This window comes from Rutilus rutilus (assembly GCF_951802725.1).
Source record: "Rutilus rutilus genome assembly, chromosome: 18".
NCBI lineage: Eukaryota > Metazoa > Chordata > Actinopteri > Cypriniformes > Leuciscidae > Rutilus > Rutilus rutilus.
The window spans coordinates 24,493,519-24,521,457 of NC_140231.1; the positions used below are offsets into that span (position 1 = coordinate 24,493,519).

The following is a 27,939-nucleotide window of genomic DNA, read 5'->3' on the forward strand; positions in this document are numbered from 1 at the left end:
TGTCGCTTTCAGATATAGGGTATCTGTCCATCTAGTAAAACATAAATATCTCTGCTAAAGCAGCACTCTTACCCATTCCTCTAGTTGTTGTAGGCATAGGTCCCAGGTGTTCTGAACACATTGTAAGACAATACGAGCAGTAAGAGTGTCACGAGTCTTCCCTCACTGGTGCTGAAGGGCTTTGGACTGAGCCACAAGCAGGGGAATCCACCATATGGTTCTCCATTTCCTCTAAGGCTGTTGCAATTCACAAAGCCTCCGTATGCCAAGCCAAGTGCACACAGAGCGCTGGGGTCTGAGCTGCTATTGATAGCGGTGATAGAGAGGTTTAGGGGCGGTCGTGAACACCCCACCTGCCTGTCTCTCTACCTAACTGACAGTTTCTGATAACCTTTTGGCTCATATGAGGAGCAGCTCAGCTCAGTGGTTGTGTGAGTGATGGTTTGTTTGGCATGAGTTAAGCTCCTCTGCAGTTACATTTGATAAGGTGACAGGTGACTCATGAACACTATGGGTTTACTGCTCAGGGGTCTTTCACTTTGATCTCCATTCTCCACCATACATCTGCCACATCTGAACAGCAGCTCTGTCTGCGGGCACAATTGACACTGGAGAGATCTGACGTCTGGGGCATCACATTTCTCTCCAACCTTAAATTCCACCGGCACATCGTGTTCAGTTCAAGCATTTTTCTCTGGTGCAAAGTCACAAAAGACTATACCCATAAATGTGAACAAACGGGGCTGCAATCAAGAGCAACATGAGTGAAAATAAGCAGCATAAAAGAGCCATTTGAAGGCATTTACCATCATGTGGCTACTGCAAGCACCTGCCTCTCCACTCCATACAGGGCAAGAGCCAAACACATCAGGTGCAAAACATGAAAGAATTTGAAGTAAGCTTGTTAAAATGGGTCACAATGCAGGACGCTAAGTGCTCTCAGGCTCAGCTGGATCTTCCAAGTGACTCTTCTTCCCCAGACCGATTCCAGCTGCCAAACTACGCTCTCTCGTGCATCGATAATGCTGTTGTCCTGGAGGCTCAGACACTTTTGAAAGCCTGCAGCGTCCTCTTGTGGTAGAATCTGTAACATTTGAACCCACATGTTCTGATAGCGTTATGAATGGGGTACCACTGAGACAGTGTAATAATAATGATAATAATGTTAAATTTCCATTTCTAATACTTTATTAGCTATTATAAGCTTTTAACACAAAGTAGACACGGACTTAAAAAAAAAAAAAAAAAACTTTTCCTCCATGTTTTCATGTCAAAACTTGACATGTTAGCATGTGAAAATTCATTGCATTTATTCATATTTTATATCTGGGGTCTCTGAGAACCCAAACATATGTGACATTTTTCATGGAGGATGATTGTGTTATCAAGTTTATTTTCAGTTCTCCTATGGGAAACGTATCCATCTATTCTGATATAGCCTATCGTTCAAATATTAAAAAAAAATGTTTTTGAAGTCTCAAGGCTGCCTTTATTGGATCAAGTTGTGAAATGTTATTACAATTTAAAGTAACCTTTCTATTTTTAATATATTTTATATTTGTTATTTATTCCTGTGATGGGAAAGCTACATTTTCAGCAGCCATTAGTCCAACCTTCATTTGCTGCTCAAGACACACTTCTTTTTATTATTATTATTATCAATATTGAACACACGTGTGCTGAGTAATTTTCTTTATGTGGAAACATATATATTTTTTGATGAATAGGAAATTCAAAAGAACAGCATTCATTTGAAAATGTTTTTTTTGTACCAATGTAGAAGTCTTTACTGTCACTTTTGACCAATTGAATGTGTTCATGCTGAATAAAAGTATTAATTTTTTTTAAATCTTACTGACCCCAAATTTGTGAATAGTATAGTATGGTACTAAATGATTGGCATATATACCATGGTATTTACATGGTACTCCAGGGTGCTTCAAATAATACATGCTACATGTAAAAAAAAACACACAAAAAAAACATGGTATTACCATAGAACCATGTCCAAATAAATGGTACATAATACATATAACTGCAGTGTTTCATTTTTTTCATTAACACAACATGGATTTGACTATGTGCTCTGCGTTATATTTGCAGTGAACTCACGGCTTTCGTATGCTGCTGCCTCAAATCATGGTGAGAAGATATTTTCTTTCAACTGCTCAATTTCAGAGGCTATCTTCTTTCTGAAAATTTCAAAAGCTATTCAATAAACAGGCTGTCTGAAATACCCAGGCAGTTTGACCAAATTTCAGATTCAAATAGAAAAACTTTTTTGTTTATGTGAAGATCAAAGTGGACCTTCTTATGCATGAGCTGCCTTAAAAGTTCAGTTTGTGGTTTGGAATATGGATGGGTATGATGATGATTCTATATGATTCTAGGGTCAAAAATATTTTATCCGCCTGTTTTATTTATCTTGTTTTATGGATGTGTAGACTTTTACTGGAAACCTTGACAAAATAATTTATTAGCTTTTGAAATATTTTTACTTTGTTTTAAAATGTTACACTAAAAAAAATCTAAAACCTAAATAAAGCAGCAACAATTTTTTAAAGACCCTGCTGGTCTGCACTTTTGGCTTTTTAATTGTTGGTTATTTTGCCATCATGGATTCAGACCATGTAATATTGTTATTCCTAACTACTCCACATGATGGCATCTGAAGTAGCCTACTCTATTCTACAGAATACCTTCCTGCACTTCATTTCTTTTAAAAGTTTTGAATCAAGTACTAAATTAAGTATAAAAACCGCAAATACAAACTGAACTGCTATTCGCTTGGTTTGTTTGTACATCTTGTAAATGATATTTGCACTGTCACAGATATTAAATATAATAAAGCGGGTAAAGTTTAGTAATCACTAATTTACTGTTAAAGTAAATGCGGTAATGTAGCCTACACTGAATTCCAACAGTGAACCCGTTTACAAGGAACATTTTTTGTGTTTCTAATTAAATATTTGTTTAGCCAACCTTTGATTTACTTATAGCCTGCCCTATGCTATCACACTTTGATGAGTTGCTTCTTGTATTTTGATCTGAAGATCTGTCTGAAGAAGCAGAGAATTGCTGATTTTCTTTCTTTCAATCACCTGTGACAAGCTGCAACTATCTCCTTGAGTTAAAAAATAATAATAATATAGGCCTAACTTTGTTGCTACCTGTCTTCTCGATGAATAGCCTTCCTGTAAATGATTAAAATGGAATTATGTTGCAATAAATAGATAGTCTATTGTCTATTTTCTTGCAGTCTACTTGTATTAAAATATTACAAAACTCGACATTTTTTCAACTCATTACTTCATGTGACTTGATATCAATTTGTGATGTGTTTATTTTTGTCACCGTGACACCGCCGTGACAGCGCTTCCCTGACGTCAACATTGAGCTTGTGTGAAATGGTTGTGCGCATGCGCAACGCTGCAGACCTCGATTAAATTGAGGTCTTTGTTGAGATCAAAAAGACAAATCTTGCTCGAGCTTTTCAGATGTCTCAGGGATATTTCGTGAAACGACAACCGTGTTGTATACAATCGCGAGCCTGGTGTAATCCTGAACACGAACTCAAGGATGTTAGCATAGCTGACAACATCGGATGTAACGTACATAAACAAACACATCGCTGCCGTTTTAAGGTGGTATTTTTTTAGCGCAGCTTGATTTTTATTTATTTTTACAATTACGACAAGCGGTTTGCCGAAATGGGGAACTGTCATATTTTTAAGGAGTAGATCTCCTCTTCACCTCCATGATATCATGAAAGTAGAGAGGAGTATCTGTATGGAAAGGCCCCCGATGGCACGCAGAAGTGGGGTTCAACTTTCCAGCTGCCTCGTCCAGACAGAGAAGAGGGACGCAGAAAGAGGATATTTGTGGGCCAGCTTTATTTCACATAAATAGTCAGGCTGCAAAATTTGGGATCAGGTGGGAGATGGAGACTGTCGGGAAATTCGAGTTCAGCAGGAAGGACCTTATAGGACACGGTGCCTTCGCAGTGGTATTCAAAGGCAGGAATCGAGAGGTGAGGAAATATCATTTTAAAAATGTTTACCAAATCATTCCCATTTGCATACGTTGGTGTCATTGTGTGTTGATAGGGATTAGTTTTTTGTTTACCTACTGGTTGCAGAACTGGCATACCACCTTAAAGGCCTCGAGCACAACAGATGGAGGAGAGAATAAGAGATTAAATTCCCAGTATTATAAAATATAGAGATGTGGAATGCTTTAATATCCCATTAGATATCCAAGCTTTAAATGTGGCATTTCCGTTTTTATAAATGACAATTATTCAGAGAGATTGAAACAAAGCATCTGAGCACTCAAGCCGACCGTAGACATGCACTTATATATATGTTACAATATATTTAACACAATGTAAACTACAAGAGGAATCTGTTTAACCGCTTATATCATTGACATTTTCAGAAGCATGATTGGGAAGTTGCAGTCAAATGCATAAATAAGAAGAATTTGGCCAAATCTCAAACTCTTCTGGGGAAAGAGATCAAGATATTGAAGGTAGGCTATGTTTTGGTTGTTTTGGTCAGAACACAAAATCGAGCGTTTGTGTGCAAATTAATTTTTCTTTGTTTTCTCTAGGAATTGAAACATGAGAACATTGTTGCATTGCACGACTTCCAGGTAGGATGATTTGTTCATAAAATTACACTGCGGATGTTTAGATGAACAGTTTTCGATTTAAGCATCTAGAGAAAGTGGTTTTGTTAACTTTACTAGTCCAAATGGTATTAGTTACAAATACTTTTATAGTTATTATGGACTAAAAAGGGTTCAAATTGATGTTTTACCACCCCAGAGTGTTTATTATGACTTCCTTTGCATTGATTGGTTAAAAGCAGTCACGTGTTCTTCTGTTGACATGACATGTGCACTTGTTTTTAATGGCTCTGCTGCAGGGCATTGTGGGTATTGAAGTCTTAGAAGTCTCACACACACACATTGTATACCAGAAAGAGAAATAAAGTTATGTTTACTCACTCGATTTGGCATTTAGAGTTTCTTGGCACTCAGTGAATGCTTTTCTTGCAATGGTGTGAGTGAAACCTGTCTACCCAGACTGGTGAAATGATTTCAGTGAAGTCTTGACACGTTGTTCAAGCACCTGGGTTCTTGCTGTTTGCTCTGCTCTTGGGTCATCGTGAGGTTAATGTGTCAGGCGTGTGTAAGTTAAAGCCACTAGGATTACAAAAAACATGCAAATTGTACCTCTATTCAGTTGTAAATGCTTTGATTTGTCTCCTTTAATGCAGTCTTTGTTACTGACTTTTGAACTAATAAGCATAGTAATGTGTTTGGTTGGATAATCCCCATGTGACTTAAAAATAGGATAATAAAGAAAAATGTATAATTTTATTAGTTGATACATTTTTTAAATATATATCTTTTATTTACAAAAATTGTAATTTATAAAAAAAATGTACTTGATAAGCTTTAAAAAAATAATTGTACCTATATTTTTATTTCATTGTTTTTATTAAGTATTTTCCCTTTGTTTTTGCAATTAATTGTTAACTTGCATTAAATTATGTATTTTTTTTAGATATTCCGCAGCAGACATTAAAAATTCATGTCAGTTAATTACAAAAAAAACCCTGCTATGCTACCTCGTTAATGTGTCAAATACCGTTTTACCTTGATAGTCACTAAACGACTGAAGACTTTCCAAATCCATGCGGTTTACGTAGTACCGTGGTACTTTTTTTGGGTTAGTATTTACAGTTTACACTGAGGTTTGATGCTGCTTTTGTCTCCATTCATGTCAGTTTTTTTAACGAAGGCTCACACTCTGGTGTTGCTTTTAAGAGCCACATGCACATTTCAGCCACATGCTTCTCTAATCTGACCTCTTCTCACATCTCCTGGAAAGCCACACCACTTTCTTCTGTGGGGTTGACTGTCTGTGAAGTGAATGCCATTAAAGTTTGAGTTGGTCTCCTTGCACGACCTGGAGGGAAAAGTCTGTGAGCTGCTTGGCTCTTTGCCACACGTTACAAACTTGAGCTTGTTTGTGCTGGACGAACTTGGCAAGAGTTAATTTGCTCATCTCTCCCTCGCAAACACAGAAACAAGCTAAGTTTTAGCCAGAGTTTATTTTTAGTGCATCAGAGCCATTTGGTTCTCAATATCAAAGAGAAATATAACCATTGTCTTCCTACAGTTAAATGTGTGATGTAGGATCTTAACAGGTTCAGGTAGCATTTCAGGTCAACTTTAGCGTTCAAAATATAATGGTTGCTATTTTAAACGGGATGAGCAAGAAAGCAAACATTATTTAAATTACAAATGTCCTCTCCAGAAGCAGTTAACTAGGGTCCTTACTGCATCTGTGGTTAAATTCAACATTAGCAGATCTCACAGGCATGCTGTGTTCATAAGCAAAGCTCACTTTATCACCCACATGAACATCAGTCATTTAGGCACCCAGCAGTCTGAGTTATGTTGGGCTTGTTGGGTTTTCCCAGCTGAATCGCCAAGCTCGTTCAAGCGCTAGTTGTCATTAAACAGTGATGTTTGGCCTAGTTTCAGTCTGGCTACACAGCCAACTGAGGTCTGTCTTCAGTGGCAGAAAGTAGAACATGGGGAACGCTGAGTCAGCAGCATACGCCAGTCACGGATCAGCCGATCTGGCTGATTGGTCGCAGGCAGACACCAGAATGGGGGAGGTCATATGTTGCTAAGTGATAAGGTCATTCTAAGTGGGCTACCCTATATTGTTTCGAGAGGCCTCAGCCATGGGCTCAGGAAATAACAGGATTATGGTGCTGTAAAAGCTGACCTGATAACACAAACAACCTGTCCTGTGGGACTGATGGCAATTGTCTGGATAATTTAATATTTAGTGCTTTGACTATTTCAGAGAAGCCTATCTGACACGCTTTTAAGAAAATATCATGCATTTGTTTAGTTTAGTCTGTACCATATGTACTGAGGACAGTTCTGTTTTAATAGCTAGTCTTAGTCTGTGTTTAAGTGTTAATAAGTGTCCTAAAGCTTATAGACTGGCATTGCTGCTTTGTTGTTGTCTGAATATGGATTACCAGGTTTAAAAGCATTATCTAAAACAGCATTTTATCGGTGCATAATAGGCAAATACTTATACATAAAGGGATAGTTCACCCAAAAAGGAAAATTCTGTCATTTACTCTTTCAAAACTTAGGCTATATGACTGACTTTCTTGTGTGGAACATAAAAGAGAGAAATAATGTCTTAGTGTTTGTTTGTCCATACAATGGAAGACAATCGTCACCTAAAATGTTACATTCAGATTGCATTTGCTGTCATCTAACGCTCAATCTAGTTAACCTTTAAAAGCAGTAACAGTTTAATAATCTCAGAAAGATGATTGTTTAATATTCATACTGTATATTTTTATTCATTTGCAGCATTTAAAGCTATTCATTTTAGTTTTGTTTTGTTTTAATTTAATACTGATTATTTTGGGGAATTATCAGCTTATTGGTATCAGCCAGAGTTTTTATATTAGTTAACCTCCACTCAACTCAACTCAATACTCAACAGTATCAAGCTTCGGCAGATAACTGGTGCTGTTCTATGGATGATATATTCTTGGGGAAGGGCTCTTTTGTCTTTAACCAGTAAGAAACCCCCCGGAACACCCTAGCAACCACACAGCATGAACTAAATCCACTCAGAAACCAGAGCAGCTGCGTAGTGACACTTAGGTAATCACACAACACCCTAGCATCGTTCTAAGCACCACTCGCATTTCACAGCATCAGCACTATCAGTACTTTCTTGTGTCTGAGTGAGCTTCAATGGTGTGTGTGTGTCAATGGCTGCAATGAATAGAAATCTGTCACACCATCACACGGTTAGCACAGTGAAAATGCACAGTATTAACAAAGCTTATGACCTTTGCCCTCCCCCTGGCCTGTATTAGCCCATTATGACCCGGTGCAGAGAAAACACGCTCACGCCATATGTGGATTAGTGTTAGGCCACTGCATTTGTAAAACACACAATACCAGTTCCACTGTAAACATGTTCTCACATGTCTATTAAAAGTCTAAAAGTCGACATACAAACAATGTTATGCACAAAAGTTCATTAATTTGCTTTGATGGCCACCTGTCTGTCCCAGTGTTGAATCTCATTACTCCTATCTCTTTCTAGGAAACGGCAAGCTCTGTGTACCTAGTGATGGAGGTAAGTGGGCCTGTTTTCCCAGTGTCTTTTGTTGTACATCTTGTCTTGTCTTGTATCTGGTAATGCCTGCAATTTGCCATGCCCTGGGGCCAATGGAAGGCAGCTGCAGTTGTTAATAACACAACACCCGTAGATATATAAACCTGAATTCATGGTGTTTTGTGGAACACAGTGAGGATTTGCAAAGTTTTTAATCACTATGAAATTCAACTTCCTGTAAAGGCCACTCTACCGAGTCAGCTTTCAGAAAAGCTCCATGGAAAAGCAATGGGGCCACTGGGATACCCATCATTAGTGGACAAAGGGAAATAATGGCCCATCTTTTCTGAGTGGCTTGTTTTAATATGCATCTGAATCGTCTCTCCCCATGCAATGAAATAAGCCCCATTTAGATGCAGGTTTTGTTATACAGCATTGTTGTGTGGTGCTGTTGTTCAAAGTAAAAAGATCAATGTTCTTTCTTTAACTGCAGTACTGCAATGGGGGAGACCTGGCTGACTACTTGCACTGTAAGTGGGACATTTCATTTATCATGCTTTGAACTCATTTTGGGATTTTTTTTTGCTCACTGCACACCAGCCGCCTTTAGGAAATTGTGTGTTCATTCCTAAAGGGATGGTTCACCCAAAAATGAAATTTGTGTCATCATTCACTCAGCTCATGTCGTTGCAAACCCGTAAGACTTTCGTTCATCTTCGGAACACAAATGAAGAAGATATTTTTAATGAAATCTGAGAGCTTTCTGTCCCTCCGTTGACAGCTATGCAGCTACCACTTCGATGCTTCAAAATTCCATCAAGACATTCTTTATGAACTTTTTCAAACATCAAAGTGGTAGTTGCGTAGCTGTCAACAGAGGGACAGAAAGCTATCAGATCTCAACAAAAAGATCATAATTTGTGTTCCGAAGAAGAACGAAAGACGGGTTTGGAACAACATGAGGGTGAGTAATTAATGACAGAATTTTCAATTTTAGGTGAACTATCCCTTTAATACATAATTATTTGTTTTAAGATTGCAAACTTGCCAAAAGAACATCTGCTTTTTTTGAGTAGAGAGGCAAGTCCTAGCTTTAAATGCTGAAATTATTTGCTTGCGTGATGAAACAAATTATATCGGTTCATTTCAAAAGCATGCAAAGAGGAACTAAGGAAGTTAGCCCAGGAGGGTTTAGGGTGTGTGTTTGTGTATGTATGTTTGGTTTAAAGCAGGTCTGAGGAAGCTGTAACTGTTAACTGCAGGGTGTGAGTATATTTTCAGAGGAAGTAGTTACTCTGAAAATTCCAGACAAAACCATTTTAGTTCTTAATGGAATCTTGACATTTCAGTTCAGATCAGACAGAGAGGTTGAGAAGAAATATGTGAATCACTACATTATATTGCATTGCTTATATATGCAGTGAGTTACTACACATTTGAATTTATAGACAACAGCTTTCCAGTGCTGTCTTAGTTGATATGCTTTGCACTATGGAAGGATTGCATATTTCATTTGCATTCAATTTGCATGTAAAAAAGTTGTTATATGGACTATATATATATATATATAGTGCTATGCATAAGTTTAGACACCCATACTAAAGTTGACTAAAAAGAGGAATAAAAAATCATCTTTTGGAAACTGAACTTAATGCCTTAATTAAAAAAATTAGGAAAAATCCAACCTTTAAGGACACCAATTTTCTTTGTGAATGAATAATGCATCGTAAATAAATAAATGTTCTTCCTTAAAATACAGGGTGCATAAGTTTGGACACCCCTATGTTAAATTCCCATAGAGGCAGGCAGATTTTTATTTTTAAAGGCCAGTTACTTCATGGATCCAGGATACTATGCATCCTGATAAAGTTCCCTTGGCCTTTGGAATTAAAATAGCCCCACATCATCACATAGCCTTCAGCCTGATGATGTGGGGCTATTTTAATTCCAAAGGCCAAGGGAACTTTATCAGGATGCATAGTATCCTAAAAAAAAAAAAAAAAAATACTTACAAATAAAAATCTGCCTGCCTCTATGGGAATTTAACATAGGGGTGTCCAAACTTATGCACCCTGTATTTTAAGGAAGAACATTTATTTATTTACGATACATTATTCATTCACAAAGAAAATTGGTGTCCTTAAAGGTTGGATTTTTCCTATTTTTTTAAATTAAGGCATTAAGTTCAATTTCCAAAAGATGATTTTTTTATTCCTCTTTTTAGTCAACTTTAGCATGGGTGTCTAAACTTATGCATAGCACTGTATATATATACACATATAGTATGAAACAGTGGAGTCAGGGCCAGGTGATATGACAGAAAACATTATCTCAATATTTTTTCGCCTTTTGATGGTATGTTTTTTTTTTTCTATTTGTTCTGAAATGTCTTAAATGGTGATGTTTTTTTTGTCAATGAGATTTGCAATGTTTATTGCAAGGCATAAATGTCATTAACAATCTATTTAAATATCATTTTAGGGCTCAGTAACATTTAAAAAAAAAAAAAAGAATTTAATACTTTTATTCAGCAAGAATGCTTTAAATTATTTAACTGATCAAAAGTGACAGTAAAGTAATTTATAATGATGCAAAAGATTTCTATATTTCAAATAAATTCTGTTCTTTTGAACTTTCCATTCATCAAAGAATCCAGGAAAAAGGTTTCACAGTTGCCACAAAAAATATTAAGCAGCACAACTGTTTTCAAAATTGATAATAATAAGAAATATTTCTTGAGCAGCAATTCAGCATATTAGAATGATTTCTGAAGGACTTTCTTCCTTCAGAAGAAGAAACTGGAGTAAAAAAATATACATTTATTTATTTATTTTAAATATAAGCCTGTATAAATTATAAATATAAGCCTAACCATGTCCCTTTGGGGGCTCCGTAGAATGTGTTACTCATTTTCTGTGCCTTCTAGCACCAGCAAAATCTTCACAAATGTATTGTGTATTGTCAATAGGAATCGCCTAGCCCTAATGAACTCCTCTTTACTCTGATGCTCTTTCAGCTAAGGGCACTTTAAGTGAAGACACCATCCGAGTATTCCTGCAGCAGATCGCAGGGGCCATGAGGGTCCTTCAGGCCAAAGGGATCATCCACAGAGACCTGAAACCCCAGAACATCCTGCTGTCCCATCCTGCAGGTCGAAAGTCCCACTCCAACAACACCTGCATCAAGATAGGTGAGTGTGTGTGTGTGCACGCCTGTTTTTATTATTTATACATTCTCAGCTTTCAGCATTAGAAACTCTAGATACCACATCCATATGTTTGAGGAGGACTGATTTGCAGATTCAGCCTTGTTTTAACAGCTTGTTTGTGTTTTGCTTGAGGATTTCACTTAGTCTGCAAACTCTATTGCTTATTGAATTGCTTAGCCCAGTGATAGAGTTATGTTCAGTAATATGGAAATAAATATGCTGATTTCTAAAGCCACACTTCACAGCATGTTCTTTTATCTAACCTGGGTTTGCCATTACCCAGAGTGTATTGCTTCACCAGCACAGTTTCTAAGATCTTATTTTGGTCTCTTCAGCTGACTTTGGCTTTGCACGGTACCTCCAGAACAACATGATGGCCGCCACGCTCTGTGGGTCCCCAATGTACATGGTATGAATTGTACATTTTCTTCATTTCAGACTTTGCTCATATATAAGCATCACTGAGATTATAACTCTGAAATGCTGTTCACCAGGCACCTGAGGTTATCATGTCACAGAACTATGACGCCAAGGCTGACCTGTGGAGTATAGGGACCATTGTGTTTCAGTGCCTGACTGGAAAGGCTCCATTTCAGGTACTCAACATTCTGTGACAAGATGCACTTTGAGTTCACTGTTTAGTTGTCATTTAACAAGTGTAAGACATGATGCATCCATGCCATGATTTGGAAAATTACTTTTAGTAAGCTTGTTTTGATTGTCTGTCCATCAGGCTAGCAGTCCACAGGACCTCCGTTTGTTTTATGAGAAAAATAAAAGTCTTAGCCCAAAGTGAGTGCAAATCTTATTGACTTTGATTGCCAGTGACACTTTTCAGATTAGTCTTGGAGTAAATATTCTGCTAAACCTTGTGTAAAAGTCCATCTCTTTCCGTCCTTCTCTACAGCATTCCCAGAGAAACTTCCAGCCATCTCAGACACCTGCTGCTTGGCCTCCTGCAAAGGAACCATAAGGACCGTATGGACTTCGGTCAGTGTCCTGAGTGCCTATGTCCACTAGTTTTGATGCGGCGATGTTTGTTATTTATGAGATTAGCTTTGGCCATGGTTCTGTTATTCACCATGCAGTCTTTTTGAGGTGTTTGTGAAATATTTCTGTTTTTATAGATGAATTCTTCAGACACCCCTTCTTAGAGGCAAGCTCCTCTATGAAAAAGTGTGAGTATTACACTGCCAATTCAAACAATGTTTTCACTCTATTTTAAATAGTCAGTAAAAGGAGATGCTTAACCTTAAGAACATGTTTAGTATATACATTAATATAATATAATTTAATTTTTTTGGTTTATTTTCTGCCATGTTTGGATCCTTGGTACTAAACTTTGGCTTAAACCCCTGATTATTTTCAATAGATATTAAATAAGCATCAACATTAAATTGACCACATTTATCAAGTTAAATAAATATGATCAATATCCATTATTATCTTTTAATAATAATTATGACATAATTAATTATAGTAATTAAAACACCAGAATGGGTAACAGGGTAAATAAGAGGGTAGCAAAACTGGGATCAAAATCAAATGTTGGTTTGCAGATATTCATAAACATTTTTCCCACATAAAATAAAGAAAGTTGAGTATTTTTACTTACATGGTTTAATGACAAATACAGTCATCATTACAATTTGTGTAAACATTGAGAAAGTGCAATAATATCATTAATTTTGTCTGTAGAAAGGGTCCAAATTATGTATTATGAAATACCAAATGTATTTATTTATTGGGTTACAGGGTTGCAAAATATGGGACAAAACTAGATGTTTTGTTTTTGGCCAGTAAAATGAGTCAAAATGACTTATTTATTACAATGATTTGCGTTTATTCTTTTTTATATGAATTGTATAGGAACTTATGTGAAACGAATTTATATGATTGTAATTGTTGGGTACTATTAAGAAGTGGACCGCTTGAAGTCATCTGACTCTGTAGTGTGCTGCACTTATGGAAAGTACCATCCGTCTTCCAGGATATTAAGTGTCTGTGTGTATCTTCACAGCTACTCCAGTGACCGTGACTTGCTTTCCCAATTCAGCCTCTGCAAGCTCATGCAGCAGTTCTTCTACTTCACACCTGGCCTCTCCTCCTGTAAGTGTGTGTGTGTAAATGTATTTCATTAGAATGATCAATGGCAGGTCATCGTGTCTGTGCACTGATAAGTGTTGACGTGTCAGGAGTTTGTCACAGATATGAAGATAAATAAGCACAGCAAGCAGCTGCCTCATTGAACAAAGACACACTTTCTTAACGTTTTATGGTGGCTTGTAACACTAATCCGTGATAGGAGCCACATGTTAATCAGCTCTGTATTTTGTGACATTTTATGGGTCTCATGGTGTCAGAATGCTGTATAGAGGTCAGTGCTTCAAAAGCAAAGAAATCATACTGTCACATTCCGTTATTTAACGTCTATGAATGGTTAGGAATCGTGTATATATATATGTATATGTATATAATATATAATATATATATATATATATGTATATGTGTGTATATATATATATATATATATATATATATATATTCGTTTTTTTGTTAAGTTTCTCACTGTTCAAAAGTTTGTGGTGGGTAAGTTTTTCAAAAGAAGTCTCTTATGCTCATAAAGACTGGATTTATTTGTGGTTTATTAATATTGTGAAATATTATTACAATTTAAAATAACTGGTTTCTATTTTACAATGTCATTTTTTTTTACTTAATAATTTTGTGGAATTTTTTCCAGTATTCTGGAAATAATAATAATATAATTATAATAATAATATTATTCTATAATAATATAGAAAGTTCAAAAGAACAGTTTTTTTTTATTTATATATATATATATAAAAAAAAATTGTAACAATGTAAAGGTTTTTATTGTCACTTTTTATCAATTTAAGTATACATTTTTCAAAACGAATCTTACTGACCCAAAATTGTATACTGTAGTGTATGTATCCGTGAAAATCTATAAATATATATGATATTTAAGTATATTCCACCAAACTTAGTGTAGTATTAATGTTTTTGTAAAAATTGTCAAATAGCTTTATCAGGGCAGTATAAATACTATTTTTATTGTTAGGAGCTTTTAAGATCTAGGGGAATAGAGTGCAACACTCGTATGTTACATTACTGTTGGATATGAGTGGGTGAACAGAAACAACCATGACGCTTATACGCAATGGTATAAGTGCCAAAACGATGCAGTCTGAGCTATTTACAGTATATTTAATAAAAAACAAATAAAGAAAAGAAACGGGGAAAAAACAAATAACACAGGGGAAAGGAACCTGAGTGGTGCCAAATCAAAGAACAAATCAAAAACCCCAAAAAAATTCCCTTAAGACTAATTCCTAAGCCCTCTAACCGAGAGAGAGAGAGAGAGAGAGAGAGAGAGAAACAGAAAAGAAACACCAAAACTGGAATGTAACATTTATGATCTCTCTTATGCTTTAAAAAGAATGTAAAAGTATTAGCAGAGCTGTTTATTACCAATTCAGGATACGTGTAACATTTGTTCTCATCCTCTTATATATTTTGTAGCAATCCCTTGCAGAGATCCAGCAGGTCCGTGCAAAGGCGTTAGCCTCCCCTACCCAGGATTCTCCAGGATATCTGCTGAAGGACTCGGGAGGTGGCGGAGGCGGCAGCAGTAGCAAGAACTCGTCCTGTGACACTGATGATTTTGTCATGGTTCCAGCTCATTTCCCCAGTAAGCCTGCAAAAACTTCTCCTGCAAGATTTTTGAATTCCTTACTTTCTCCCCACTCACAAGAAAATTGTGTCTGTCCTGGTTAAGTGGGAATGCTGGGTATTTATCATCTTCCCCCCCCCCCCCCTCTGTCTGTCTTTGTAGGTGAGCTTACCTGTGACATGCCGACAGGAAAGGTTATCCAGGACAGTCTGATGTATAGTGGGTAAGAGCTCAAATGAACTGTGATACTCAAGCAGCTGATGCAGGTTTGAATCCTGCTTGTAACATAATCCTTCAGAAATCATTCTAATATGCTGATCAAGAATCATATTTTATTATTATCATCAATGTTGAAAAAAAGTTGTGCTGCACTGATACTTTTTTCAGGATTCTTTAATTAATAGAAAGTTCAAACAGCATTTATTTAAAATAGAAATAATTTAAATGTCTTTACTGCCCTTCTTATTGTTTTAATGCTTGTTTTATTAATTAATTTAAAATCTTACTGACACCCAACTTTTGAATGATAGTGTTTAGTTGTACAGCTAGAATAATAAGATTTTCAGTTTGATACGCTTAAATGGAGTTCAATTATTTTGTTAATTAACCACGCTTACGTCTCCGACCTAGAGTAATCGTCTGGAATGAATCTTCTCCTTACATTCTCCATCTCTGTCCTGCTTTAGGAGTTCTCTTCTGGCATCTGGAGGTCAGTGCAGTCAAGTTAAGACCCCTCCACGCTCTCCCTCCTACAGCAGCTCTCCAGGACCCAGCAGGTATGAACACAGCAGGATGAATACATAGAGCTTAAAAAAAGAAAACACAATGATTATTTCATGTCTGGACATTTTGCAGTAAAAAACATTTTGTTTTTTGTAAGTAACTAGTCAAAATAAAAAAAAATGTTTTTGTTTTCATATATTTCTTTTTTGTGGTGGTGCTTTAAATACTTACATAATTGAAAAATTGTTTAAAAATGTAATTAGTATGATTTTTGTACTATTTTAAATGGAAATAAATGGTGCATAATTTGTTAAATTAAGTATAGTAAGACCTCTGAATATTTTTCTCTAGTATCCTCATGGATTTTTGTTTAAAAAGCATATCACAAGTTATAACAAATTATTGCAAAGAAATAATTCATGCATTCGCTAATTTATTATTTTATATTGCTACTCTTCACAAAAAGTATTGTGATTGTGAGTTAATGAGTTTAAAGGGGAATTATATAAAAACATTTTATATTAATCAGTGTGTTGAAAGTATTAAGATTTAGACAACCCACCCGTACATTTTGAAAATATATAGTTGTACACATCCCTACACGCAAGTTGCATGAGTAACCAAATGGCATTTTCAAGTATGCACATTTCTCCATGTTGCAGCCAAGACTGATTTCCTCCTGCCTAGCTAAGGCTAATCTTTTCACTGTTTGATTTCTGGGTCATTGAAGATTGGGTCCTTTGCCACAAGGGTAATGAGTCCTAGATTGACATGAAGATTGCATCTTTGATGGGCACAGATCGTCCTGTTCTCCTTCATTATTAAACGCAGCCCATGAAACTCACAGCCACACACAATAGGCGTAGGCCATAGAACTCTTCCAGCCTCTCCTGCTGACTAATTTGTAGTTCCTAATAGGGGTGTCCGTGGTTAACCGATTAACCGATTAACCGTTAAAAATTGCGTAACCGAGTGAAACATTTTGCTCGGTTAAGTGGCGTCAATGGCGTGCACTGAATTTAGTTGTAATACATTTTTGCACCACCAGAGACCGCTAGACCAGTTTTCCAATATGAAGCGGGCAAAGAAAGCGCGCGACCGCGCGTCCGAGAGTGAAGGCTGTGCGAGAGTGAAGGCTGTGCGCGAGCCAGAAACAAACATAGTATCCGCGCCACTGATGGCAGCACAATAATATCTGTCTGCAGAGCCGCAGAGCCACAGCTTTACCCCAGCAGTTTTACCTCGAGCATGCGCAATTTCATCACAACAGTTTTACCCGCAGAGTCCGTTTACCGTTACATTAACCCATACAATTTGTATTATGCATTTCCTAAACATGTACTTGCTAATCAAACACTTTATCTGAACAAACTATTAATCTATAAAACACAATCGGTCTTCCGACCTTTTACTATTGATATGCGCGAGGGAGAGAGAGCAATACAGCGCTCGTGTTGTTTGAAGGCGGTGAGAGTGCGCGCGCGCGGCCGGGGCTCTCTCACTGTTTGTTCTTATGCTCCCTGTCCACTGATCTAAATAATTAGTTGTTACGACGACTTATTTGTTCCCTCGTTTTAATAAATCGTGGACACGTTGAACAAATTCCCTCCCTCATTTTGATTTAACGAATTACAACGTGGCCAAAAACAGTTTGATAATTAATTAGTGAATGCTAAAGACCTATTTTTTGTGAATTGGTGAATATTCAGGTGAATTATTTCGTGGCCACGAATTAATAATAATTATTAAACTGTTTTTCTTACCTGTGAAGATAGCTCTTCAGTGAAGGCCGACTATTCTCGTACAGCTTTTTATTCCTTTTTTTGGTGTGTGTGTGTGTGTGTGTGAACTGGTGAATATTCAGGTGAATTGTTTCGTGGCCACGAATTAATAATACCTCAGCACGTTTTACAAGACCCTTCTCGATCGCAGCGGCAACGAGCACTTTGATCACTTGATTTAAAAAACAAAACATTTCAGCGCTAGATCGCCTAAAAAAAAAAACGAACGAAATGAATGCTCTGCTAGTTAACTGGAGATGTTTTGTTTATTTGTATTGGTATTCCTGCCGCGAGATGTTTCAAAAGTGGTGGGGACAATACAATATCGACCTTAGAAAATAGTGGTGGGGTCGTGGGGATATGTCTCACCCGCAAATTACGCCTATCTCGGGGTTGCGGCGCGCACACTATGGTTAACCGAGTATTAACCGCTAAGGGCCTCGGTTAACGGTTAATGAAAAACTTGAAAACGTGCAGCCCTAGTTCCTATACAGAAATGTCCTGTGATATTTTAAATGATTTTATTTTATCGATGGGAGCTAGAGGATATGCTGATGTCAGTCCTTTTATGTTTTACCATGTTTCTCTCTCTCTCTCTCTCTCTCTCTCTCTCTCTCTCTCTCTCTCTCTCTCTCTCTCTCTCTCTCTCTCTCTCTCTCTCTCTCTCTCTCTATTCAATCACTCAATTTATTTGGCTCTCCCTCTAACATTTTATTTCTGCCTCATTCTCAGCAGGCCGAGTGAGTTTTCTGGGAGTAACTATGGCAACTATGGGCAGTCTGTACCCATTCCAGTCCCCACACAGATTCACAACTACCAGCGCATGGAGCAAAACCTCCAGTTCCCAGGTCAAGACGGCTCTCCACGGTGAGTGAAATCATATCCGTGTATACTAAGGGCCAAATTCCCTCTTGAAATTGTCATTTGAATATTGCGCAACAGTCATATTTTTTCACTTTATAAAAATTAACATTCTCATCAAAATTTGAATATTCTGATTATTTTAAGTAAATATTTCGGAAAGTATTTGTCTATAAAATGGAGATTTATACATTACATATAATTATTTAAATGTATATTCCTGGAAATACTCCACTTTTTTGTATAATAACATGTTTAGAGGTAATTCATACAGAAAATGAAATGTTAAAATGGCCAATGCATGACCAATGCATCATTTTACTAAAATTTAAATGGTTTTGTACTTACGTTTTAATTTAAATTAGCCTAAGTTCAAATGGAATTTAAAGGCATGTATTCATTACTTCTTTCTTTCTTTCTTTTTCTTTCTTTCTTTCTTTCTTTCTTTCTTTCTTTCTTTCTTTCTTTCTTTCTTTCTTTCTTTCTTTCTTTCTTTCTTTCTTTCACAGATCTGCCACGGTCCAGCGATGCGGTAGCGGGAGCTTTCTGGCCTGTGGAAGGACAGGGCCTTCTCCTCCTCAGCCTGGTTCTGCTCTCACTTCTCGCAGGCTGTCCACAGGAGGCACGAAACCCTTCCAGCTCTCTCCACAGGGTGAGTGCCACTTTATTTGGCCCAAAGCCTTAGTCATGTCACTGTAGCTAAAGATGATTTAGCTGTGTTTCTGAACAAACCCTCTGGCTCTCTCTCTCTCTCCCTCTCTGCTCTCCTTTTGTCTCAAAAGTGGGCACCATTCCTGAGTTGCCAGGCCAAATTTGCCCAGCGAGTACAGAAATGGTTCACAGGGGCTCTCGGGGTGGAGGTAAAATCATTTTTCCTCTGTTTGCACTCTTTTGTTGTTTTTTAAAGGAACATCAGTATTTCATAGCCCAGTTATTTTCCATTTGGTAAATGTTGCCAAAATGAAAAAAAAAAACATTAGTTTTTCTGTTTTTGTATTTTTGGATGACGACTCTTTCACTCTTCCCGGCTGTTTAGAAACCAAGGCTCGGCCACAACAGCAGGGTCTAGGCACGCGGCTCAACAGTGCCCCCTGTTTGCTGGAGGCGACTGGTGGGTGCAGGCAGAAGATCAGGAAGCAGCATTCAGAACCAGTGGGAGCTCCTCAGGGAAACATGATGCCCTTTAGGACCCTGCACTCCTCGCCCAGGCTCAGTGAACTTATGCAACGCAACCCCCTACCGACCATCCTGGGTTCTCCTTCCAGAGTAAGATCCTTATTTCTGTTTGTGTGGCCATGAGCTCCCAGTTTTACACTCCTGTCCAAAAGTGTGAGATTGGTTAGACTTTTTGGATTGGTTAGTCTCTTATGTACAGAGCCCCTAAAGGGACATGGTGAAGGAAAAAAAAATGAGATGGAGGAAAAATTATTTGTCAATACTTTTGCGTTCTCTTGCAAATGTTTTCATTACCCCGAGAAACTTTGCGTTCCCTCACAAAAACGTTTGTGTTCTGCCGAGAAACTTTGCGTTTTTATGTCCCTTTAGGGGCTCTTATGTTTACCAAGGATGCATGTATTTGATCAAAATACAGTAAAAACAGCAATATTATAAAATATTATTAACATTTTAAGTAACTGTTTTCTGTTTAAATATATTTTAAAATGTAATTTATTCCTGTGATTGCAAAGCTGAATTTTCAGCATCATTAGTCTTCAGTGTCAAATGATCCTTCAGAAATCATTCTAATATGCTGAGTTAGTGCTCATATTTCTTATTATTATCAATGTTGAAAACAGTTAGGCTGCTTAATATTTTTTTAGAAACCATAATACTTTTATGTATACATAAATACATAAATATATGTATATAATACATAAAATTTCCCAGAAATTGTTGATGAAATAGAAAGTTAGAAAAAGGACAGCATGTATTTGAAATTGAAATCTCTTTATTTTTTTATTTTGATAAAAAAAAAAAAAGTGCATCCTTGCTGAATAAAAGTACTTATTTCTTAAAAAAAAAAAAAAAAAAATCTTCCTGACCCCAAACTTTTGAACTGTGGTGCATGTATGTACTGTGTAATAAATGAAAACAAATAGTGTAAAAATGTCCTTTTTCCTTTCCAGGCCATGCCCCCATTTGAGTTTCCCAAGCCCCCGAGTTCCCCAAACATGGTTACGTTTCTTACCCACCAGGGGCTCAGACCAGCACAGGGAGAGGCTAGTTTGTCACCTATCTACCAGCCTGAGGAGAGAAAAGGCTTTGGGAGGTAAGAGAAGAAGAGTTAGGTAGATTTTAGCTCCATTCCAAATCCTAATAAGCGGCCTCGCTGTCTACATAAGCAGCATTGTAAACGAATAAGAAACTCTTAAGTTACTTAGACACTCTTAAAAAAGCTAGGCAGCTCTCCTTGTTTTGGAACAGAGCTATTTAGGTTGGAAAACTGGACTCAAGCTGTAATTGACCAACAAAGCCCCTGTCCTTCTACCATTCGTTCCTCTTATTTTGCTTCTTTATCATCTCTACTTCTCGGGACAGGTCTCAGAGTGCTGGTCGCCTATCTGATGTGCTGCTTATGGCGGCATTTGGGGGTCAGCGAGGAGAAAGAAGCAGCATGGAGAATCTCAATTCTGACAGAGGCATAGACATCACAGGTGAGCTCACTGAAACATTCACAATGGTCACCCCAATTTAACTATCCCGGTAAATTACCTTTTAAAAAATTCAAAATAAAAACTCCAGTCTTCAGTGTCACATGATCCTTCAGAAATCATACTAATAAAATCTAATTAAAAAAAATCTTGACCCCAAACATGGTAGTGTTAATCTGTAAAATGATTTCTGTCATTGAAAGGGAACATCAGTATGTAATTGGTCTTCATCTTGTAATAAAATGTTATTTTAAATGTCGAGTTATAAGCAGTCTTTAACACAATTGTTTTTCTACTCACAGCGCCACCTGGTGGTGGAGGCATCGTGGTGGGCTCAGGTAGCCCTGCTCGAGTAGTGTTCACTGTGGGTTCTCCGCCAAGTGGGGGAACACCTCCTCAGAGTTCTCGCTCAAGGAAGTTCTCCGGTAAGTTTGTTTTTTCCCTCCAATTTTGACTTCTTCATGATTTGTCTAAATTTAAAATGGATCCTTCAGGGTAGCACTGACCCGAGTGTCTCACTGCAGGTTCTTCAAGCTCCATTAGTCCGGTAGGGTCCCTCACCAGCCGCTACCCGCAAACAGGCCTTCTCATGGACGGCTACGAGGGGCCCTCCAGTCCCCGCTACGGTTTCTCTGACCCCATCTCAGCCAACCTAGAAGGAGCTGTGACTTTTGAAGCCCCTGAACTACCAGAGGAGACCCTAATGGAGGTAAGCACAAAATCGACTGCTTTTTGTTTTGATAGTCATGCTAACTAGTTTAAGTTTGAGTCTAACGCCGCACTTCTCTCTCCACTGCAGCAGGAACACACAGAGACTTTGCACAGGCTCCGATTCATGCTGGACTTTGCTCGATGTATGGTGGATGTGGCAGAAGCCCGGGGTGATGAGGCTCCCCAGGCCGACCCCTCTTCCACCAGCCTGCTCCAGCAACAAAGCCTGGTGGCTGACCAGATCAGCTCTTTGAGCCGAGAGTGGAGGTGAGAAGATGTACATCATGACTAGTCTCTCACAACTATGATTCTCTCTAGAAATGGATCACAATTGCATTTGTTCTATACATTTTGAGAGCAGATCCAGTGGCTATGTGCCAGTGTGGTATATTGTTGTATAAAATCAGGGTTTCCGCGGGGTCTTAAAAAGTAAAAAATTCTGAACTTTAAATTTAAGGCCTTAAAAACGGCCAGATTTTCATCCTAGGTCTTAAATTTCATTTAGTCAGGTCTAAAAAAGTGTTTTCCCTCGTTCATTTCCAGAAACGCTGGCCGCAGAAAGTTATTAAAAAGTAGCAAAAAAGTATCGAGTTGTAGCCTACAAAGTGGAGCCCTAGAGCAGGGGTCTCCAACACATCGCTCGCATGCTACCAATAGCTCGTGGCTTCATATGAGCTTGCTCGCCAGAGGCCGTTCACATAACGCGTCTTTTGCGCGCTCTAGTTTGTTCAAATGTAGGCGCGCGGCAAGCGCGCTCATAATTGAAGCGACGCGCTAATTTTTTTTACCAGGCGCAACGAGATGAAAAAAATTGAAACTTTTCAGAATGCCGCAAACGCACCGCAGGTCATGTGACAGGAACCAACCAGTCACCCCTTTCCATAACAACATTGAAAGCTCAGTCAACATGAAGGATGGGGGTGCACCCAAACACTACTAATAAATATAAGCTAATGTGTAAATGTCAGTAATTTATCTTTTTTGACATTGACATTCTTTTAAAATCTGGCCATCATTTTTAATGGTATTTTAATGTTTACGTAAACAAAAAGTGCATATCGATGCTAATCAATTTGTTATTTGCTGTTTTTCGACATAAAACGTTGAATTGACTTCATTCTGTAGTATTAGTACTTTTTGAACAGGATTCTGTGATAACCGTGATAATTTTGGTCACTTTAATCATCTCATCATTTCCTCTCTAGTTATGATCAACTATGATCAACTAAAATCAACAATAATTGTGTTTTTACAGTAATATGCAAAAGTAAAATTTTCTATTAAAAAAAGATCTACCTCTCCCTTTCTCTCACACACACACATCAGATAATCCTTGATAGATACTCTAATGATCCCGAGGTAACTATCTATCTAATTTGGATAATGCGTCGTGTAGGTCTTAAATTTCAATCTTTATGGTCTTAAAATGTCTTAAAAAGGTCTTAAATTTGACTTACTGAAACCTGCAGAAACCCTGTCAAATCCTTTAATGTGAAAATCAACTAAAATAGCAATCTAAAAAAGTTCTGCGTAGAGTGGTGTTAAAGATTTTTATATTTGTGTCGTGTCAGTTATGCTGAACAGTTGGTGCTTTACATGAAGACTGCAGAGCTTCTGTCATCTTCAATAAACACAGCCATGGAAGGAATCAAGCAGGGAAAACTCTACCCCTCTACCGCCGTCAAACAAGGTCAGCAGTTTAGACGCACTTTCTTCTCACCACCATCATAGTATGCACAACAGTGGCCATCCACTTTTTAAGCATAGTTCCTGTTCATTTTCTCAGTAGGCATTAAAAATTCATCGACTATGTTTATACAGGCACCCTCATAATGTAAACCTAATGAGATTTAGGCAATATTGGTGGAAAAAACTGATGACTATAAGTCAATGAATAAGTACAATATAAAATATTTACAATGTGCAATTTAAGTAAAACAATACATTTGATGTTTATAGCAAAATATTTAAATATGTATACAAATCATTTGAGGGTGTCTTATTTATAAGACATTTTTAACATAAACCCTGGTGTAGGGAGACTGACTCATTCGCAATTCTTTATGGGACTAAGATACATTAAAGATACACTGTCAAATACTTGAGACTGTAGTTCTAATATCAAAGTAGATATTAATATTATATTATTATGAATAATTATAATATTATTATTATCGTCCATGCAGTGGAACTGAAGGTGTTCACACATTGATGTTTTTCAGTGGTTAGGAGGTTGAATGACCTGTATAAGTCCAGTGTGATGTCCTGTCGCTCTCTGAGCGCTCAGCTGGAGCGATTCTTCTCCCGTAAACACAAACTCATGGACCACATCAACAGCATCACCGCAGAGAGGCTCCTCTTCAGCCACACCGTACAGATGGTAAGATAGGTTCCAAAGGGTGGTTTTCACAGCCATGCCATAGAAGAACCACGTGCTCCCCACACAATGTTGTAGTGACGGTTCTTAAAAGAACCATTTTTACTAAATGTGAAACTTTTTCCTCAATAAAGAACCTTTTCTGCAATGGAAAGGTTCCATGGTTGTTGAAGGTTCTTCAAGAAACCATACCAATAAAGAACCTTTATTTTTAAGAGCGTGGCCTTGAAAAATCAGGGAATTTTGAAATTGTGACTTCAGGGTTCTAGAAAATAATAATTGTTAAAAGATTGCGATCTCAATTCAAACACCCGCACGATCTTATTCCTAAATGATAATGATTCGGCTATTAAAATGATCATATTAGAATGATCATAGCAGAACAATCAAATCCTGTTGGCGCTGCCGCTGACCCAGAGAGAGCAGCTGTCCTGTATAGGTATGAAACAGCTGCATAAACAGGCTCTTCAACCACACTGTATAATTTTTTTTGCAAGACATTTAAAATAAAGATTGTATTACATTGTTATACCAGTAGGTGGCGACAAGTGACCATTGAAAAAGATTCGTCGAAAAAGGCTGATTTATACAGTTAAAACAAGAAGTCTTTGAATAAGTCATTGAATACAAACCGATTTAAAAAATATTTCTTTTTTACATGGACTGCTGCAATTAACACTGTGTCAGAACCTCTAGTAAATGACATGTTATTTTGTTTAGTTATCTATTCAAAATCACGGGAGAATCGTGATCTCTGTTTGAAACACAAAAACCATGATTCTCAATTTATCCAGAATCGTGCAACTCTAATGCTGAGCTGGAAATATTTGTCGCTTTGTATAACACTGTTTCTTTTTTAGATTTGTTCTATGTTGTCAGCCTTTTTCTGTTTCTAATGCCTTGTGAATGTTAGCTTATAGCCACTGTTTGTGGAGCGTATTTAAGAAGTTGTCTGGTCTTACAGGTGCAGGCGGCTGCTCTGGATGAGATGTTTCATCAGGGGGAAGCATCAATTCAGCGCTACTATAAGGCTTTGCTGCTCATGGAGGGTCTGTCTCTCCTCCTCACAGAACAGACTGACATCCTCAGCGTTAGCAAGTGTGAGTAAAACTACAGACAGACTTGTGTATTAACATTCAGGATATCTTAATAAGATCATGTGCGTAACCAGTGTGATGTTTCCCTACAGGCAAGCAATGCATTGAACGCCGTCTCACCGCCTTGCAGTCGGGTCTCTGTGTGTAAGGTCTCTCCAGCACGCTGCTGTTACACCATCAAGATTACCGTTGCCTCCCTGAGCGCCTCTCGAAGTGCTGTGGGGGAGGGAATGGCCCTCTGATTGGACCAAGTTAATCTGATTGACAGCTGATGTCAGAATGGTGGAAAAATACACAGATGTTGCTACTTTACATCATTACAGACACGGATGGACACCAAAAAAACCTGTGTCTGTAGTCAAGATGAAACTCGTTTCCACAACGATTCTCTCACAGAGTTTAAAGTGAAGAAGATGATGTTTCTTGGTGCAACTTGTTGGCTCAAATGTCCATGTTATCAATGGGTTGTGCAATCTGAGTTTTTTTAGACAAGGTTTACCCACCCCAGAACATCAGTTTCTTACATTTTCCTTAGTTTGTATTTATTTTTCTGCTCATTCACCACGCTAACTAGCGGAGACGTTATAAAAAAACACATTTAAGCGATTTATTACTGCATTTAGGAGTGATTTGTGGGATTGAAGTCATTTCGGTTGGTTGGTTGCTTGAAATCCAAGTGTCCAGTTAGAAGTTGTTCTAATGGCTAGATAAATGTTGCAGACCAGCAAAATGGCGACTTTTGTGCACAATGTGAATGTTATAAGAGGCCCAAATTCTCTCTCACAGGGGAAAATTAATCAGAAATTCAATGACCAAATTACAAGCCATGCATAAAACAAATTATTTTGATTCTATTGTTTCACAGAAGGAAACTGTATAAAGCCAGCAAAATCATTTGTAGCACTTTAGTGAATGTTTACCAAGTAAGAGCATGTCAAACCTTGTTTTCATCCTTTAAATGTCTTAAATGAATATTGTATGCGTTGTTTGGACATCTCTCATGACCTGTTCAGTTTCTTCTTTTTTTAAATGGCTAATATTGTGTTTTTATTTTGTGTTTGGCAATCGTTTGTCTGAATGTAGTTCGGCTTTTTAAGTTAATGTTGCATTAGGGCTTAAACCGAGAGCAACACAAAGTTCCTGCGCCATCACAGGGGATTTTAAGTGTTATTTAGTCCGAATTATTATGCCAAAAAAAAATCTTTATAGTTTAGATAATGGCGGTATTAACATTGGCACGCTCAATATTAGGTTGGCATCAGAATTTGTAAGGAACTCTTGATTATACCTCTTATTGGAATCATATGTGTGCCCTGGTTTTTTTTCTGAGGACACAATGTACTTCCTTTGGGTTGTGCATGCATAGATATTCCTGTTGTTGATGTGAGCTGTGTATAATCTGACAAAGGACAGGTCTTAAGATAGTAGTCTATTCTAGCTTGCTGCACTGTTTGAGGGCTCTTTAGCTAGGTAAGCAGAAGACATTCAAAAACGAGCGGACCATTTGGTGCGAAGACCACATTTTTTCACATTAAGAGTTATATAGTCAGTGCTTTTTAGTCTTTTTTCCAATTGTGCTGTATATGAACAGTGTGTTTGTGTTGAAAATATTTAAAACATTTTTAAAATGTGCCTTTAAAAAAAAAAAAAAGCAAAAACTGAAACACTGAAAAAATATTTCGCTCTGTTATATTTCTTTTCTTTCATTTTGTGCATTGTTAGTATGGAGTGTGTAGTGTTTTGATTGGTTAAATTGGACTGGGTTAAGATGCTGTGGGAAGGATTTAGTTTTGCTTCACTTTTATGCGTGTGTGTGAATGTATTTGTGTTTAAATGTCGTACATACTAGTTAGAAAAAAACTGAAGTGCGTCGTCATGATAGTGAGACATAAGCTATTGTTTCTGTTTCGAGTTCCAGAGGCCAGTTGCCATCATAGTAACATGTTTTTTCTTTAATAAATACCACTTAAATTTCAATTTTTACAGCTTTGTTAAAAGACAAATAGCTTTTTTATTTTCTCTGTCTTAACAATTTGAGGATTATGCTGCATTAAGGTGTTTTCACCATGCAGTGTATGTGTGTTGTGCTTTTAAAACCGCATTAAATAAAAAACACGTTTAATCCATCAAATGTTAATCGCCGCCTACTTGGACATTGAATGTATCGTGACTTTTTAAATCACTATGTACAGCATGAAGTGTTTGTTTCGGGGAGGTCGTCTCTGATTTAAGAGTCACTTTGTCATTGAACTGCACACACTAAAACTTGCAATATGTGAGCTCACCAGTTCTGCATCACTACACTGTTGTCTCCTCCAGTAATTAATAACGTACATCTGTTTTACCTTGGTCTCTCGGTATCATGTGTAAATATGGATTGTAAATTATCACTTTAAACTTGTACATTTATCGATCGCATGGAGATTTGCTTTCCGTCACCCTCTCCCCACCAAAGATATGAACGTTCCCAATTGTGACTGTTGATAAACATTTACAGTTTTTTTGTTCTGTAAAAAGACCTGTACACACTCTTTCATGTCAAATGTAAGATGTAACTCTTTGCTTTAAACAGTACAGCACCAATAAAAGAGGAAAACTGAAATAAATATTGCCTTTTCTTTGGTTGTAAGTTGAACTGAAAGCGATCCTATTTA

General features: G+C 37.4%; 1 protein-coding gene across 1 annotated transcript; it reads left to right on the top strand.

The window, feature by feature from the left end:
- The first annotated feature begins 3,382 nt into the window (after positions 1–3,382).
- On the top strand, positions 3,383–27,407 carry ulk1b (unc-51 like autophagy activating kinase 1). The gene is made up of 28 exons (XM_084387295.1): positions 3,383–4,030; positions 4,438–4,530; positions 4,612–4,653; positions 8,168–8,200; positions 8,673–8,709; positions 11,196–11,369; positions 11,723–11,796; positions 11,882–11,983; positions 12,121–12,179; positions 12,295–12,377; positions 12,515–12,565; positions 13,408–13,496; positions 14,934–15,102; positions 15,247–15,307; positions 15,771–15,860; positions 18,321–18,455; positions 18,959–19,101; positions 19,232–19,309; positions 19,486–19,715; positions 20,576–20,718; positions 20,988–21,103; positions 21,403–21,525; positions 21,625–21,809; positions 21,900–22,078; positions 23,383–23,501; positions 24,034–24,191; positions 25,153–25,288; positions 25,378–27,407. Exons 1-28 carry the CDS (start codon positions 3,941–3,943, stop codon positions 25,431–25,433), a joined length of 3,048 nt encoding a protein of 1,015 aa, XP_084243421.1. The 5' UTR covers positions 3,383–3,940; the 3' UTR covers positions 25,434–27,407.
- Positions 27,408–27,939: the final 532 nt, after the last annotated feature.